Genomic DNA, 15,941 nt, shown 5'->3' with positions numbered 1-15,941 from the left:
ACTCCATCAAGCAATTTTAGCCATTAAATTGAGTTATGGACCTTCCATTATATTTTTGGCCTGTTTGGTTAGTGGTCTAAATGGTGATAATGAAAATGATTTATAGTGTAAAATTTCATCAAAAATTCCATATTATTCCCATGATAATGAAACTTTGATCACAAAAAAGTATTTTTTTGCTTACAAATTTCCATTACCATTTAATACCACATCTCCTAATGGTAATGCATTGAAATGAATTTTATAAAGAAAATGAAATGATTGGAGTTGGAGAAGTACGGTCATCAAGGTAGCCAAGAGATTTTTCAACTAAAATTACACTAATTTTTTATTTTCATTACCAATATTTATCACTACCTATCAAATAAGTTGTTTAAGTAATCCAGAGATTCTAACTCACGAAATAACGTCCTTATAAAGTGTTGAACAGTTGAAGTCTTCAAGAACTATCTAGTTCTTTCTGTGATAATGAAGATTAAAAAGATTATTACTCCTAGAAACTTACAAGACACACATTTAAAATCCCATGCCAGATTTTTTTATAATAATTTTATATATTTTAAATGAATAACATTATGAATATATTAATGTAGAAATTCGTGTAATGTACGGTTTTTTTAACATCGACATATACAAATATATGATACTTTATTTGTCCTGTTTAATTTGATGCAAAGAAAAAGTTGGTATTTTTTAAGAAAATGGTTGATAATGGTAATAAATAAAAAAAGATAATAAATAGTGTGGATGAAATTAGAAAAGAGTTAAAATGTGTAAATGAGAATAAAAGGAAGTGGTGGGCCATTATCTAAAAATAGAAATAATGCAAATTAAGTGAGACAAACCAAAATGACAAATGATGCAAATTAAATGGGACGGAGGGAGTACTAAAAAATACTTCTTCTGTTCCATATTAGTTGTAAAATGACATTATTCATTCATCAATATTAATTTGTGATTAGTTTTTTAATCTATAAATTAAAGCATAGTCAAAGTGAGATCTTGTTTGATTCGTCTCATTGCAAAGATTATTAATATCGAATTTTTATAATTGTTTATTTTACATAATTAGAGATATTAAGAATTGAATTAGTGTATTAGACTAAGTGAAAAAGCAAATGTTGCAAGTAAATTGGAAAGGAGGAAGTGTAAAGATAGAGAACTATACAATAGAAATACTTAATTTTAAACAATTAGCAAATGTAAAATCAATTAGATATTAAGCAAATGTTTTTAAATAATTAGCAACGGATTCAAAATCAATTGATCAACTTAGTTGGTCAAATCAATCCCATCAATTAGTAGTTAGTCGTTTTCCAATAAACACCTCTAAATAAAATCAATTGATAGAACAAGTTTGTTTCCATTTTCAATTATAATTAGAATCATTTTTTTATTCGAGGTAAACTATAAATTCCTACAGCTAAAGGTTGAAACTTGAAAAGTTAATTCTTTTTGTAGATGGTATGAATTGAATTTCTAATACAAGAGTAAAAGAAAAAGCTCAACCACTAGACTAACTCATAATTATTATTTAGGAAAATTCCACAAGATAGCATCTAATTTTCATGAAATGCCAGTGGTAGCACTTTTATAAGATTTTTCCACATGATAGCATTCAGTTTATGCACTATCTAACTGTCGTAGCATTTTCCGTTAAATTCTTGTTAATTTTCGTTTAATTCATCATTTTGTAAGATTTTTCCACATGATCCAGTTTTTGCTTTCAAATGTTTAATTCACCATTTTATCGTTTAAGTCACCGATTAATTTATCAACGCCCTTAAATATTGTAATAATTAAGTGAATATGTATTAGTGCTTGGAATGCACCTTTTGAGCTTATTAAATGCTTTTTTGAATTATTTATTAGTGTTTGTAATGCACCTTTTGAACTTAATAATGCCATTAATTTGAAGGAAAATAAAATTGTTATAACATTTAAGGGCATTGATAAATTAATCGGTAAATTAAACGTTAAGATGGTGAATTAAACATTTGAGAGCAAAAACAGGATGCTACTGTGTGGAAAAATCTTACAAAATGATGAATTAAACAGAAATTTACAAGAATTTAACGGAAAATGCTACGGCAATTACCATGTGGAAAAATCTTATAAAAGTGCTACAACTGGCGTTTTATGAAAACTAGATGTTACCATGTAGAATTTTCCTATTATTTATTGGGATCATTTAAAAAAAAAACCTTCTTTTAATGTTTTGTTTTTTATGGTAAATGTACTCCATAAAACTAGACAATACCCTACAACTCGCTAATAATATTTTTCTGATAGATTTGTTAAAGTTATTAAATAGCATTATTAAAAGTACTAATTAATCATTAGTTTCAAAATTAGAAGTAATATAAGACTAAATATTAATTATTACAAAAAATATTTTTATCATTCCCTTTAATTTACCTTAATTTTATATACTTGTATTTCATTTATTATTTGTAGGCCCAGTCACACTTTTAAATTTTAGTTTGCGCCAAATATATACTTCTAAAAAAATGACTTAAAATTTTGTTTATTTATCAATTATCATATATAATATTTTCATTTTTTAATGCTGCAATGTCTAAGGTTATTAATTATATATGATAATTATGACCTTTTTAAATAAAAAAAAAGGAATTACCATTGATGTCAAATTATTTTAACTATTTAACTAATACTTTGAAAAAAAAGATAAAACATAATAGTATCTAACAAATATTTTTACGAAAATTTATTCTTAAAGGTATAAATTCTGTCTACTGCTTTTAAATATCTTTTAAATGTTCTAACTTTTAATTAGATTTGTTTTTAAAGATGTTTCACTTTTCTTAACCTAGAATCACCGGTTATCTTCTTCCTCTCTTTGATTTCTTCATCTGCTTCCTCTTTATGTGAATTTTTTTTGTATATTTATTTATGTTAGAGCAACTACTCTTCAATAGAGATTCTAATATACAAAAAATGATAAAGATTGCAAAATGTAAAGAAAATAATCAAATACACTAAGAATTTCCTAATATCAAATTAATATTAGACTATAAAACTCACCCAATGAATGAAGACAATTGTACTGATTAGTTCTTGATACTAATCAATTCCAATAATGAAGATGAAAAACTATAGAGATTACAAGAGTAATTGAAAAACTCTCAATTCACTCGAGAACCCAAATTTTGTGACTCTCACTCTATCTAAATCAATTTCACTTGTGTTTCTCTCTCTTGATTACAATGTAAATATGTAATACACACACACAAATTGAAGTCTAGGAATAAGCGTGGACAGAAAATCCCTTATTTCTTTATTTAATTAAACATCTATAATCTGTGATTAAAAAATCCCTTATTATGCAAATTCATCTTTTTGATGGAGACAGAAAATGTAAAAGGAAAAAATGGAAGAAAGAAAATGTTATATTTAATCAAATTTTTGATTGTTAAGGTCTTTTTTTATTGCTTTTATTGTAAAAATATATTGTAATTGTTCACATAATTGAAAATTTTTGATTGGGTTTTTGTAAATAATGGTTTATAATTAAAACATAATCAAAAAAGTTGAAGATGACCAATTGACAAGGTTATCGGTCAAAAACATCTACAAAAGCAAATATAGTTAAATTTGAAACCTTTAAAAGATAAATAAAAGTTAAAATCTTTAAAAAACGAAAGATAGAAAGTTCATACTTTTAAAATCAATTTTTTTATATTTTTATGATAGTTTAAATATCAAATACAAACTTTTCTATATACTTTTAAATTATAAAAAACCAAATGATTTGATATTTGTACAAGACGCTAATGGAAATTGTATTTGACACAAACTCCTAATTGCGTTTAAAGGTCTATGACTTATTTCAAACTACTACGTGTTATCCTTTCACCCTGTTTATGAATGTATGTATTCATTGAAAACTATTAAATGTTTTATACATGTCTACGTATTTAACTTTTTGAGGTTGACAAATTTTCTATTTGGTTTTAGATTATGGATGATGTGCAAGAGCATTTGATTTACAGGTCAGACATTAGGGTGACATAAATTATTAAAATATATTTTATTACAATTTATTGATTTTAGTATTTGAAATTTTTTAATTAGTACTAGACACTATGATTGGTTTTTTTTTTTTTTTTTTTTGTTTAAGATTAGCTTTAATTTTTGATTTGCTTATTGATCACTCACAAGGTGCTTTTGTGGAAGACAAGAATATTATTCATAACATTCTTCTTTGATAGAGCTTGTGAAATCCTATGGTCGGAAGTATCCGTCTCCTTCTTGTCTTATAAAATGAATATTGTTGAAGTAAGTGCCAACTTTTCTGGTGTTGAAGATGTACTTTGATTATCTAGTTGCATACTTCATGGCTTGTACATATGCTTGAGAATGATTTTGGGTGTGCAATGGGGCATGAGATGCTAAGGTTAGTATCACTCCATGAAGTGATTAATGTTGATGTTCTCGAGTGCCTTGTGCAAGAAAAGAGATGCCTTGAACAAGGCAAAATAGTGCTTAAGGAAAGGTTTGGTTTATGCCTTGAATAAGACATAAGACAATTGAAGTCAGTGAAGGGCTTGACCTAGACGGTCGTTTGAGCACATCACATGCTCGTTCGAGCGGTCTGGTTAGTGGGCCAAAATTGTGTTTTTTTGTTTGCGGGATTTGTTTGGGAAACAATTCTAACTTATCCTAGGATTTCTCTATTATATTGTGGTCTATATAAAGGCTTAAATAGGATTAGATTATAGAAGAGAGAGCCTAATACATAGAAGCAACTAGGGTTTAAAACATTACAGTTTCTTCCATCTTGTATTAGTGCATTTGTGGGTGAACTCTATTAAAGGTGAGATCTTTACCTTGAGAGCTTGTTCGCTAGTGTGTGTGAGGTTTATTCATTGATGTATATTGAGTCATTGATGAAAGCAAACATCTTTTAAGGGGAGGTATATATCTAAGATACCTTATAAATCATTGTGTTATTACTTCCTTAGAGTTGTGCTCTGTATTTGTTGTTTTTGTCCATTTTGTTACTTCATCTATCATCCATAAACTCTTTATTTTAAACTTAACCCTAAAGACATGGCCGTCGATTAGCATGTGCAAAATAGTCACAACACAAGGCCCCATTATCAAAGGGCCCTAAAATCCATTTTTATGCTTATTTAATTTATTGTTTCAATTACCGCGAATATATGTATGTATTTTACAGGAGAGTAACCAAGTAATAAGAAGTCAAATATTATTAGTGTAATAAATGGAGAGATTTTTTTTTTTTCATATTCTAGTATTTTGAGTTTTTTTTTCTTAAATTGTAAGAATCTATGAAATAAAATTGGCACGTAGACCCTAAAATTTACGAGATGGCCGATAGAGTTTACCAAGTAGTTTTGATATTGTGTTGTTTAATAACCCAAGAGAGAATCAGAATTGGATCATCTCCATTCTCCAATTCTCCATATACCATAGTAACAAATAACAATCTATGATACATAATTATCCCCCTCTAATACTTAAATTATTACACATTTAATCTCAATTAAAAGGAGCAAACTAGTAACAATCAAACTAATTTAAGGGGTCCAAAATGGAGAGTAAATTAAACTAAAGAAAGTTGACATTAGCTTGGTAGGTTTTACCAGTAGACCAATAGGAAGGGCAAATATTGTAAGCCATGATAACTTGGCCACCCTCATTCATGATCTTAAAACTAAGGGCTTGATTTCCTAATTTAGAGAATGCTTGAAATGAAACTCCCCAATTACGACTCATGCTAATCCAATCAGTTTGGGAACCTTTAACCCACATTTGGGATACATCTCCATTTCCTCCAACATTCATCACATACACTAGCAACCAATATGGGTTCCCTTGGAATTTAAATCTGATTCCTCCTTGCCTTACACATGATATCCTACAAAATTGCATATATATCATTCCATTAGGTTAGTAAATACAATTTAAGATTTTTTACAATGATTTTATACGATGTTATGGAGTAACTCAATTAACTTGTTAAAAGTATGTAAGATATTTAAAGGTGTTAACCATCAGCATAGCTTTTTGTTGAGTTTTGTTCCTTGACTTGGTATTAAATCCAACATGATAAAAGGTCATAGGTTCGAATCTCAAACACCCTTCATTTCAATATCGGGTCTTAGGGCATTTGAGGTAGCCGACCACCTAAGGCGGCCCCCAGAAATAAGGAACCTTAAATACTAAATGGTGTATTCAAGCCTGGTTCTGAGCAACATTTTTTAAGTAATTTTTTTTATATTTAAAGTAATATAATATTACATATATTTTGCGTTGAATTATTTTTCTTGAATTGCACAAAAAATTATCTTTTAATATAATGAAGGGCCCCATTTTAAAAGATATCGCACAAATAAATAAAGCCTTCAAAATCTTTACCACGAGGAGGGCCTGTTTTTTATCTACATTTTTAGCCCAAAAAGTTCTCATGTGAATAAAGGACATGTTAGAGTATATAATATATCCTAAAACCTCAATCATTTGAGATTTATATTAATTAAAAATAAGTATAAGAGTACTATTATTAGCTAGATAGCAATACCTCCGATAGTTAACAGGAACGATGCCAGCAGCGACTTGAGCAATTTTGGTGAACATGGGCTTGGACAAATCGAAATGGGTTCGAGGGGGATTGCACCACCCGCCATTATCGGAGGGCTTAGACCAATTTGGGGGGCAAAGATTGGTGGCCGTAACCTTAATGGATTGAGCATTACTAAGACACCATTTAGAGTCAACACATTGGATCTCATAACAAGTTCCACACCCTTTTCCATTGTTGAACATCACCGAGCTTAGCGCTGTTGTTTCGAATCCATACCCCGTGTCGTGTAAGTTCCCGTACCCACAAGCCCCTCCTGTACATTGTTTTCAATTGTTATTACTTCCCCTAGATTGTATTAGTTGAATAGCAATTATTGTTCATTAATGTAAAACATAGTCAAGTGAGATCTTGTTTGATCCGTTTTAATGCATATTTTCATAATATTAACTTTTTAGAATTTTTATTATATGAAATCAAAGATATTAAAAATTAAAATCACGCATTGGATAGCGTGAAATACAACAGTATAACAACTATTAAAAACTAGAGGAAGTATTATATAATACTATAATAAGAGTATATTTTAAATCAATAATTTTGTTTGATTTATTTTCATATATATAATAACGAAAAATATATAGTCATGTAATAGAATAAGCAGATTGGTCTTAAATATTTGTGAAGCCCTGTGTCCAAATGATCCTAATATATGGTCTTATAAAGCAATTATAGAAATAAAATTAACTTTATAATATTTGAAGGATAATATTTTCATTTTTAACACAAAAATCATTGATATTAGTGTTTTTTATAAAAAACAAGCTTCTTTGGAATCATGATAATTTTGATAATTGACAACTAAAATGTGACAATTATTATTATTTTTTTTGGTTTACTTCTTTTTGGTCTTCTGTGTTTAAATATATTGACAACTGGAAAAAAAAAAAAAACGATAACGAAGGAGCTATATATTTGAAAGTTATAATATTTTTAAAAAATACTTTTATATTTCTTTTGTAAAAAACAATCTTAAACAATACTTCCTCCGGATTTTTATTACTGTAACAACTATTGTTCATTAACTAATCTTATTTGATATATATTTTTCAATGTATAATATAAAATATAATCAAGTGAGATCTTGTTTGATTCGTCTTAATGCGTATTTTCATAATATTAACTTTTTAAAATTTTTTATCATATGAAATTAGAGATATTAAAGATTAAAATCGTGCATTAGATAGCGTGAAAAACAGAAATGTAGCAACTATTAAAAATCAGAAAAAATACTTTACCGTAAGATACAACCTTTTTACGAACTTGATTGGGTTCTCAGCTTTTCACGAGATATTTATCTTTTAAAATAATTATATAAGGTACGTAACTTTTAAAAAATTTATAACTCAAAAAGATATGTTATACAAAAATGGAGTATATTAAAGGTAGCATATTGAAATGACTAGATTCTTAAGGTAATTTTACCCAAAGAAAATCATAGAAGTTATTTTTTTTTTCGCAATTTAATACTTTAAAAGTTAGCATCTAATCTAATTAAAAACTCTTGGAAAAACATGTGAAATTTATAGATATATTCAAAATCTCTTAAAATGAATTAAGGCATTGATCGTTCCCTTTACACTTCCTCCAAGACTACAAATAAAGAATATTAAACCAATATAGGATTGTTAGAAAAACAAAGCTAATAAAGATGTACATACTCGTCAAACAAAAGAAAATAAAAGCACAACAAAATAAATAAAAGAAAAACTAACCCATAGTCTCAGACGCGGTTTCATCCCCGTAAAATGTAGCATGGGCTGATAGCCAATTTATGGCCGGTGGCGTGTACGAGGTTGACGGAGTGTAACTATAGCCATAAGCCCCATCTACAACCATCGATCTTAACAACATTGTCACCGCCACCACCACCAACATGTTGAAGCTTATTGATCTCCTCATCATGATCATTTGTTAACTATTGACCTATTTTCTTGTAGTGGTATGCTCGTATAATATCACGTCTAGATGTTCAACTTTGTGGTCACCAACTAAAATTATATATAGAGAGCTCAGTTAACTCCTAGACGTACTTGTCAACTTGTTGTACACTATACATTTATACGTGAGCTTCATAACTTAGAGGTGTCGTATTTCTTTTTGCTAGCTAGCAAGTCAACCAATAAACAACCATAAGCTAATTGAAATTATACTAAGTTTTGATGAGACCGTCTCACTAACTCATTTTGAACCAATTTAATCAAAAGTTGAAGTTGATGGTTAAAGCCTAAAATATGTTAATATAATCCAACACCCCTCAGATGAGAGCGTTTGGGCTAGAAGTGTGAATACAACATAAACCCTCCTCATACCCGGCACTGAACAAACCATTTTAAATAAGGGTAGTTGAGATTCGAATACGTGACCTCTTGTCACGCTGACTTCTAATACCATATCTATGAACCAACTCAACCAAAAGTTTACGTTGATGATTGAGGCCCCAAGATATGTTATATATTATAACACCCCCTGACACAAGAGCTCTTTGGACTAAATGTGTAGATGCAACATAATCTTCATACATGGCGCTAAACAATCCACTTTAAATGGTGGGTTGTTGAGATTCGAACACGTATGTGTCCTCGTGTCACGTTAGCATCTGATACCATGTTTAGGAACCAACTTATGGGTTGAGGTGGCAGGATATGTTGTATACTCTAAAAGGATTCATACAATGAACTCATTTCTCAAATTGATTCATTTAGGACTATTTGAGATAACTTTAAGATTATAAGTATACAATAAGCCCAATATATATAGTCTCTTCGTGAGACTGTTTCATTTGAAAATTCTGTGTTAAAATTAATAATAATAATTTACACTTCTATCAAACTGTTTATTTAGGAATTGAGCTATTTTTTTTACGTTGAAGCCAATCTTGAACTGTCATATAATTTTGAAAAAAAGAGTTTAGGTTTTAGTAGTTGACTTATACTTCTTCATTAGATATTACTTGGTACCTCATTTCTATTTATAAAAGCATATTGGGATATTACAGAATTGAAATTTTTTACCGATCAACAAAGTAAAATCCGAAAATCAAAAGTAAATCAAGCGATGGTCTACAAGTCAATTATAAAAAAAGGGCATGAACATAATTAGGCATGGCCACGGGGCGGGTTACCCGGAACCGAACCGGTCCCGAACCGCTTGGAACCGGATCCGGAACCGGAACCGTTTGCGAACCGCGAAACCGTGAAACCGCCGGAAAAAAAGTTGTCGGAACCGTGAAACCGCCGGAAAAAACCATCGTGAACCGGGTAAAAAACCCGCGGTTTGGAACCGGAACCGGTCCGGGAGAACCGGTCCAACGGTTCCATGGAACCGGTTCTGGAACCGAAACCGGAACCGGAACCGGTCCGGTTGAACCGGCTCAACGGTTCCGTGGAACCGGGACCGGTCCGGTTGAACCGGCCAACCGGTTCGCCAAAATATGACCTTTTGTTACCGTTAACTAGCCGTTGCATTCTCCTCTATATATACTCATCACTTTCAATCATTTTCATTCACAACTCATCTCTTCTCCTACTCTCTCTACTTACTCTCTCTACTTAATTCTTTAATTACGCAATTATTCTCTTAATTACATAATTAGTCTTTTAATTATTTCTTAATTTAGTTAGTTACATAATTAATTATTTATTTATTTCTTAATTCTATATTTCTATTATTACTTCAATATTATCAATCATGTCTTCATTTTTGAAAAAAGCCACAAAAAAAGTTACTAAAGTGGCAAAATCATTGGGAGATTCCAGTTCGTCCAAAAGAAAGGCCACTTCTACTCCGTCGGTATCAACAACACCTTCCATTAGTAATTATAATTATGAACATAATTATCCGGAAGGGTACGACCCGGAGTTACATAATTATGCAGAAGAAATGGAAAGAGAAATACAAATTGATGAAGAAGAAGAACAAGAAGAGGAACCAACGACCCCAATTGGGATAAATATATCTCGACAGTCATCAACAAGATCACATGAAGAACAAGGAGAACAACAACAACAAAGACAAGCTCGTGGTAAACGAGTCAATTTCCAAACTATCGGTTAGTTTTATAATTTTATTCTTCAAATTAATTAAACTTTAAATTATTTATTTATTTAATTATAGTTTTATAATTTTAAATTATTTATTTAGATGAAGATGAACCAGTAAGACAACCTTTTCCGGCAATGCCACCTCCTAGTGGTAGAGCTGTTTCACATGTGTGGTCGTATTTCACAAAAGAACCAACCGAGAATCCAGATATTTTCTTATGCACTTGTCAAATTTGTGAAAGTCAAGGAGTAAAGCCCTTAGTTTCATACAGTTTCGCCAGAGGTAAATACTTTTTAAGTTTTTTATACATACTGACATACATAATACATTGATACATTATATATTCATATTTTATAAACATTTATTTATTGTGTTTTGTGAATACGTGTTAGGTGGTGGTACGGGATCTTTTAACAAACATTTGGCAAAGAAGCATGGAATCACAAAAGAAACTCATGCAGCAAGCTGGAGCGGGACCACAAGTGGAAGCCGACAGACACAATGGGACATTCCCATCACAGGTATGCCTTTTAGATACAATCGTAATGACATGATTGATGAATTTTCTAGGTATGTAACTTGTGATGAATTGCCTTTTAACCACGGTGAAAGTAGGGCATACGAGCGTCTCAATAGAAAAACTTTGCAACCACAATATAAAGCAATCCCTAGGAGCACTCTTAAAAGACGCACAATTAAATTATACGAATCAATGCGCTATGAATTAGTTGAAATGTTTAAATCGTTTAATGGTAGGGTTAGCATAACAACTGACATTTGGTCTGCTCCCCCACATTTAGAACCTTATATGTGTGTAACAGCACACTGGATAGATCGAAATTGGATTATGCAAAAAAGAATAATTGCTTTTGAGACAATGCCAGAAAGACATACCGGTGAAAACATAAAATATAGATTAGTAGAGATATGTAGAGAATGGAACTTATTAGATAAAATATTTTGTTGTTCAACTGATAATGCAACCGCGAACATTAAATGTATAGAACTTTTGTTTAACGAACCTGCTTTTAGTTTAATCCTTGGGGGTAGCTTATTACACATACGTTGTTGTGCGCATATAATTAACTTATCTTGCCAAGCAGGCATAAAACAATTAAGTGATTTATTAGAACCAATTAGGGATATAGTGAAATGGCTTAGGATCGGAAAAATAAAAAGACGATATAAACAATTATGTGACCAATACCAACTTAAAAAAGTGTATTGGTCATTAGATACTCCTACACGTTGGGGCTCAACCAACGATTTATTAAGAAAGGCGATTGCTTATCGCCCAGTAATAACACAACTATATAGTGAGTGTACAGATAGTTTCATAGCTGATGACACTTGGGAATTAGCTATAGGTGTACATAACATATTTGAAGCGTATGACCACGCGACTAAGATTTTTTCTTATGTTTATGAACCGAACGTTCACTTAGTAATAAGTGAATGTATTACTATTTTTTATCATCTCCTTAAATATACACATGAAGATACTAACCCAAAATTGAGGCCGATTCTTGCAGATATGATGGAAAAATGGCAAGCATATTTTACCGATTTTCCTTATATTTATGGAATCGCAACCATTTTGGACCCACGTTTTAAAACTGAGGTCCTTACTAAAGTAATAGGATTTTATTATCAATCGTTAGATCGCCCATCTACTGATGTACATAATTATGTAGGAACATGTAAAAAATATTTAGCAGAACTCTATGATTTTTACGCTAGTGTATATAACCCGAAACGCGATATGTCTAGGTGTGCTAGCGTTTCGGCACGTCCCTCTTACTATAATTCGGTAATATCTAACATAATGACTCAAGATGATAGTTTTCTAGGATCATCTTCTTCTTCCTCGACCTCATATTTAGAACTAGATAGTTATCTTAAACACCACTTTGAAATAGACCAAAGTATCTATGATATTTTGGAGTGGTGGAAAGAAAAATCTGTTAAATTTCCCATTTTATCGAGAATTGCAAAGGATATCCTTGCAATTCCCGCGTCAACAATTGCGTCGGAGTCTGCTTTTAGTGCAGGTAGAAGAGTTTTGGACGAAAAACGATCTCGTCTTGCTCCACATAGTATTCAAATATGTGTTTGCAAGAAAGATTGGGATCAAGCGGAGATTCGAACACAAGGATTAAGGAATGATGATGATCAAGACGACGATGATGATCCATGGATGATGATGGATACATCTGCATCATCGTCAGGAGGAGAGTCAGCGGAAGCATCTAATCAACCACATGATGATGACGAAGACGAATAGGATCAATCCGACAAATGACAACGATAAATCAACATTCAACAACTATAAATAAAAGGTATGACAAAGAACTACGTGGGCTTTGATTCCTTCGGGATACGTAGGCAGCTTAGTATTCATTTGGGTACTAGGTTCAAGTCCATTTTCTCCCTCTTTTTTTATTAATCATCTTTATCGACATTATCATTGATTCGTTTCTTATTAATTTATTTTTTTCATTCTTTTTAGTAAATATTTCAATAACGATGACAACTTGACATGCAATGAATTTCGCTAATAATCAAGTAATCATCAAAGGTACGTCCGCGATATTATAGTATTTTTTTATTATATAAATATTTAAAGAAAAAAAAAATGGAACCGATGGTCCGACCCGCCCGTCCCGTGAGTTGGAACCGCCGGAACCGCCTCATGAACCGCCAAGGAAACGTTTGGAACCGGAACCGAAACCGGAACCGTTCGCGACAGGTTCCAAATGGAACCGGAACCGGATGGAACCGGAACGGAACCGGACCAACCCGGACCGTGGCCATGCCTAAACATAATCAACATAAGTTTAAGATAAAACTTTGTATGTCGTTGCTATAAATATAAAGATCCTACTAACGCTTTTTCAGTGTTCAAAGTACTCCCTCCTATTCATTTTAGGAGTCTCATTTGACTTTTCACGGATTTTAAAAAGAGTCAAAAGTGGGATCCTAAGGGTAGGAAAGAGAGTGGTATTATAGATTTTTAATGTAAGGGATGAAAATTAGTATGGGTAATGGAGGGTATAATTGAAAATAGGATAAAGCAACTAAGGGCATAAAAGTCAAAAACTCATACCAAAAATAGAAATGGGACAATTAAGGTGACTTAACCATAAAAAGAAATGGGACACATAAGCTGAATAGAAGGGAGTATATAATAAGGATAATCAATTTTTAATAGTTAATTTATAAGTAATTTTAATTATAATTATCATTATCATTAACATTATCATTATGACATTATCGTACCAAGTATATCCTGCTTATAGAAAATTTGAATTATATAAGCATTAATTATATTATCTAGTATAATATTAAATTTAAAATTTAGGATTAGATCACAACGCCAAAACATACATATAATTATTTTTATCTTTAAATTTTTTTCATTATTTACTATTTCAAACTTATTATTATTATTCTCCTTATTGAACATTTTTTTTTTTTATCATTGTTGGCTTTTGCCCAAAGTAAATACTTCATTGTTAATAAATCAGAAATCACATTATGCCAATATGATCTTCGGTTTCGCATAAACTTCGACAGTACAAGATTGATCGGTAGGTGATCGGTTTTAAATCGGTCAAGATTGATCTAACAAATCACTAATTTAATATTTTTTTATTCTAATCACTATAAAATAGCTAAAATTAAATGTTTATTATATTTAAAAAAACAACTTTAAAGTTATAATTGTGAAATATTCAACTCAACAATTAAAATTATTGAGTAATAGACTATAATTCAAAAATATTACTCCCTCCGTTCTTTTTTGTTTGTTCACTCAGCCTGTACACGTATTTTTTTAATAAATTTTAAACCTTAATATCTCTAAGTACACATCATAAAAAATTATAAAGATTATATATTAAAAAAACTTTACATCAAGACAAATCTAACAAGATCTCACATGAATATATTTTATCTTCAATATATATTTTAAAACTCTAATTTAAATTTCTCTCCCTTAAAATGGACAAATTTAAAATTAACAAATAAAAAAACGAAGAGGAGAGTAACATAAAATTCAAAAACTCTCAAAACCAATAAAAAAAATCGGTTCGAGTCAATTGAATTTTTACACTTCGCCGATTCGGTTTGAGTCGGACGGTCATATTTAAAATTTGACTGTGATTTGTGAATAATCACTGGCCGTCTAATATGTTTGTCATAAGATATTATCGTTAAAAATATTTTTAATAATATACCCACAAATTAATTGACCAGAGAAATTCCCTACGTGCGGGCAAGTTAGTTTAAGTTATAACTAATGCAAATTGCTATCCAACTTTCCAGGATCCTAAAAGGCATTAATATAAAATTGGAGTAAAATAAAACATTCTCTTGATGAGCTTACTCAAAAAAAAATGAATTTATATATATTTGTATTTGGTATTATTGATTATTTAATTTGTGTATGAGATATATTTTAGAAAGAGATAATTTCATATAATAATGTCAATATGTGATGAAAGCTTTTTAAGAATTCATTTTTAATAATAAAATTTTTAAATACACTATCTTATGTATTTGTTTTTACAAACACTACAAAAAGTTGCACTAACACCAACTGCCCAAAACAGTCGGAGATTAGTCAGTATTCGCCTATACCCGCTAGTCTCCGAATGTTTTGGTCAGTTGGTGTATGTTGGTAGGTAAATGGATTTAGTTGACATTTTAGTCAGAATTCCGACTAACTTTGGTTGGTAAGTATTTAGTCGGAATTTCGACAGTCTCTCTTGGTAGGAATTTAGTCAGAATCTCCGACTGATTACCTACTAATTTTAAGTCGCAAACTTTCGACTAACCTTTAGTAAAAAATTAGACAGAACTTTAAAAAAACCTAAATTCAGCTGATTTTTCAAAAATCAACCATTTAATAATAATTTAATTTTCCAACTGATTTCTGGCTAAATAATAGTAGGAAATCAGTCGGAAAAGTCAAATATGAAATTTTACCTGATTTTACCAAAAAAAAGGCAATTAAGATTTCCAACTGAATTCCCACCATTTTTCACTCGGAAATATTTATTAATAAAATAATAAATCTGGTCAAATATGGTTAAAGGTTTTGACCACATTTGACCAGATTTATTATTTTATTAAATATACTAATATAATATGGCATATCAATCAAATTAATTATCGATCAATATATCAACAATGATAAAACGATAAATATAGAGATCAAATATAAACCAAACTAAATTGTTATACAAATTCAACAATAATATTAAAT

At 30.4% G+C, this 15,941-nt stretch overlaps 1 protein-coding gene across 1 annotated transcript; it reads right to left on the bottom strand.

Moving 5' to 3' along the window:
- Window positions 1-5,591: 5,591 nt before the first annotated feature.
- Window positions 5,592-8,574, bottom strand: LOC130800087 (expansin-A18-like). Its single transcript, XM_057663438.1, has 3 exons — window positions 8,344-8,574; window positions 6,569-6,884; window positions 5,592-5,905 (listed from the first exon to the last, which is right to left on the bottom strand). Exons 1-3 carry the CDS (start codon window positions 8,537-8,539, stop codon window positions 5,596-5,598), a joined length of 822 nt encoding a protein of 273 aa, XP_057519421.1. The 5' UTR covers window positions 8,540-8,574; the 3' UTR covers window positions 5,592-5,595.
- Window positions 8,575-15,941: the final 7,367 nt, after the last annotated feature.

This window comes from Amaranthus tricolor, chromosome 14 (genome assembly GCF_026212465.1).
Source record: "Amaranthus tricolor cultivar Red isolate AtriRed21 chromosome 14, ASM2621246v1, whole genome shotgun sequence".
Taxonomy (NCBI): domain Eukaryota; kingdom Viridiplantae; phylum Streptophyta; class Magnoliopsida; order Caryophyllales; family Amaranthaceae; genus Amaranthus; species Amaranthus tricolor.
The sequence above is the reverse complement of the archived record's forward strand: the minus strand, read 5'-3'. Positions and strand labels throughout refer to the sequence as shown.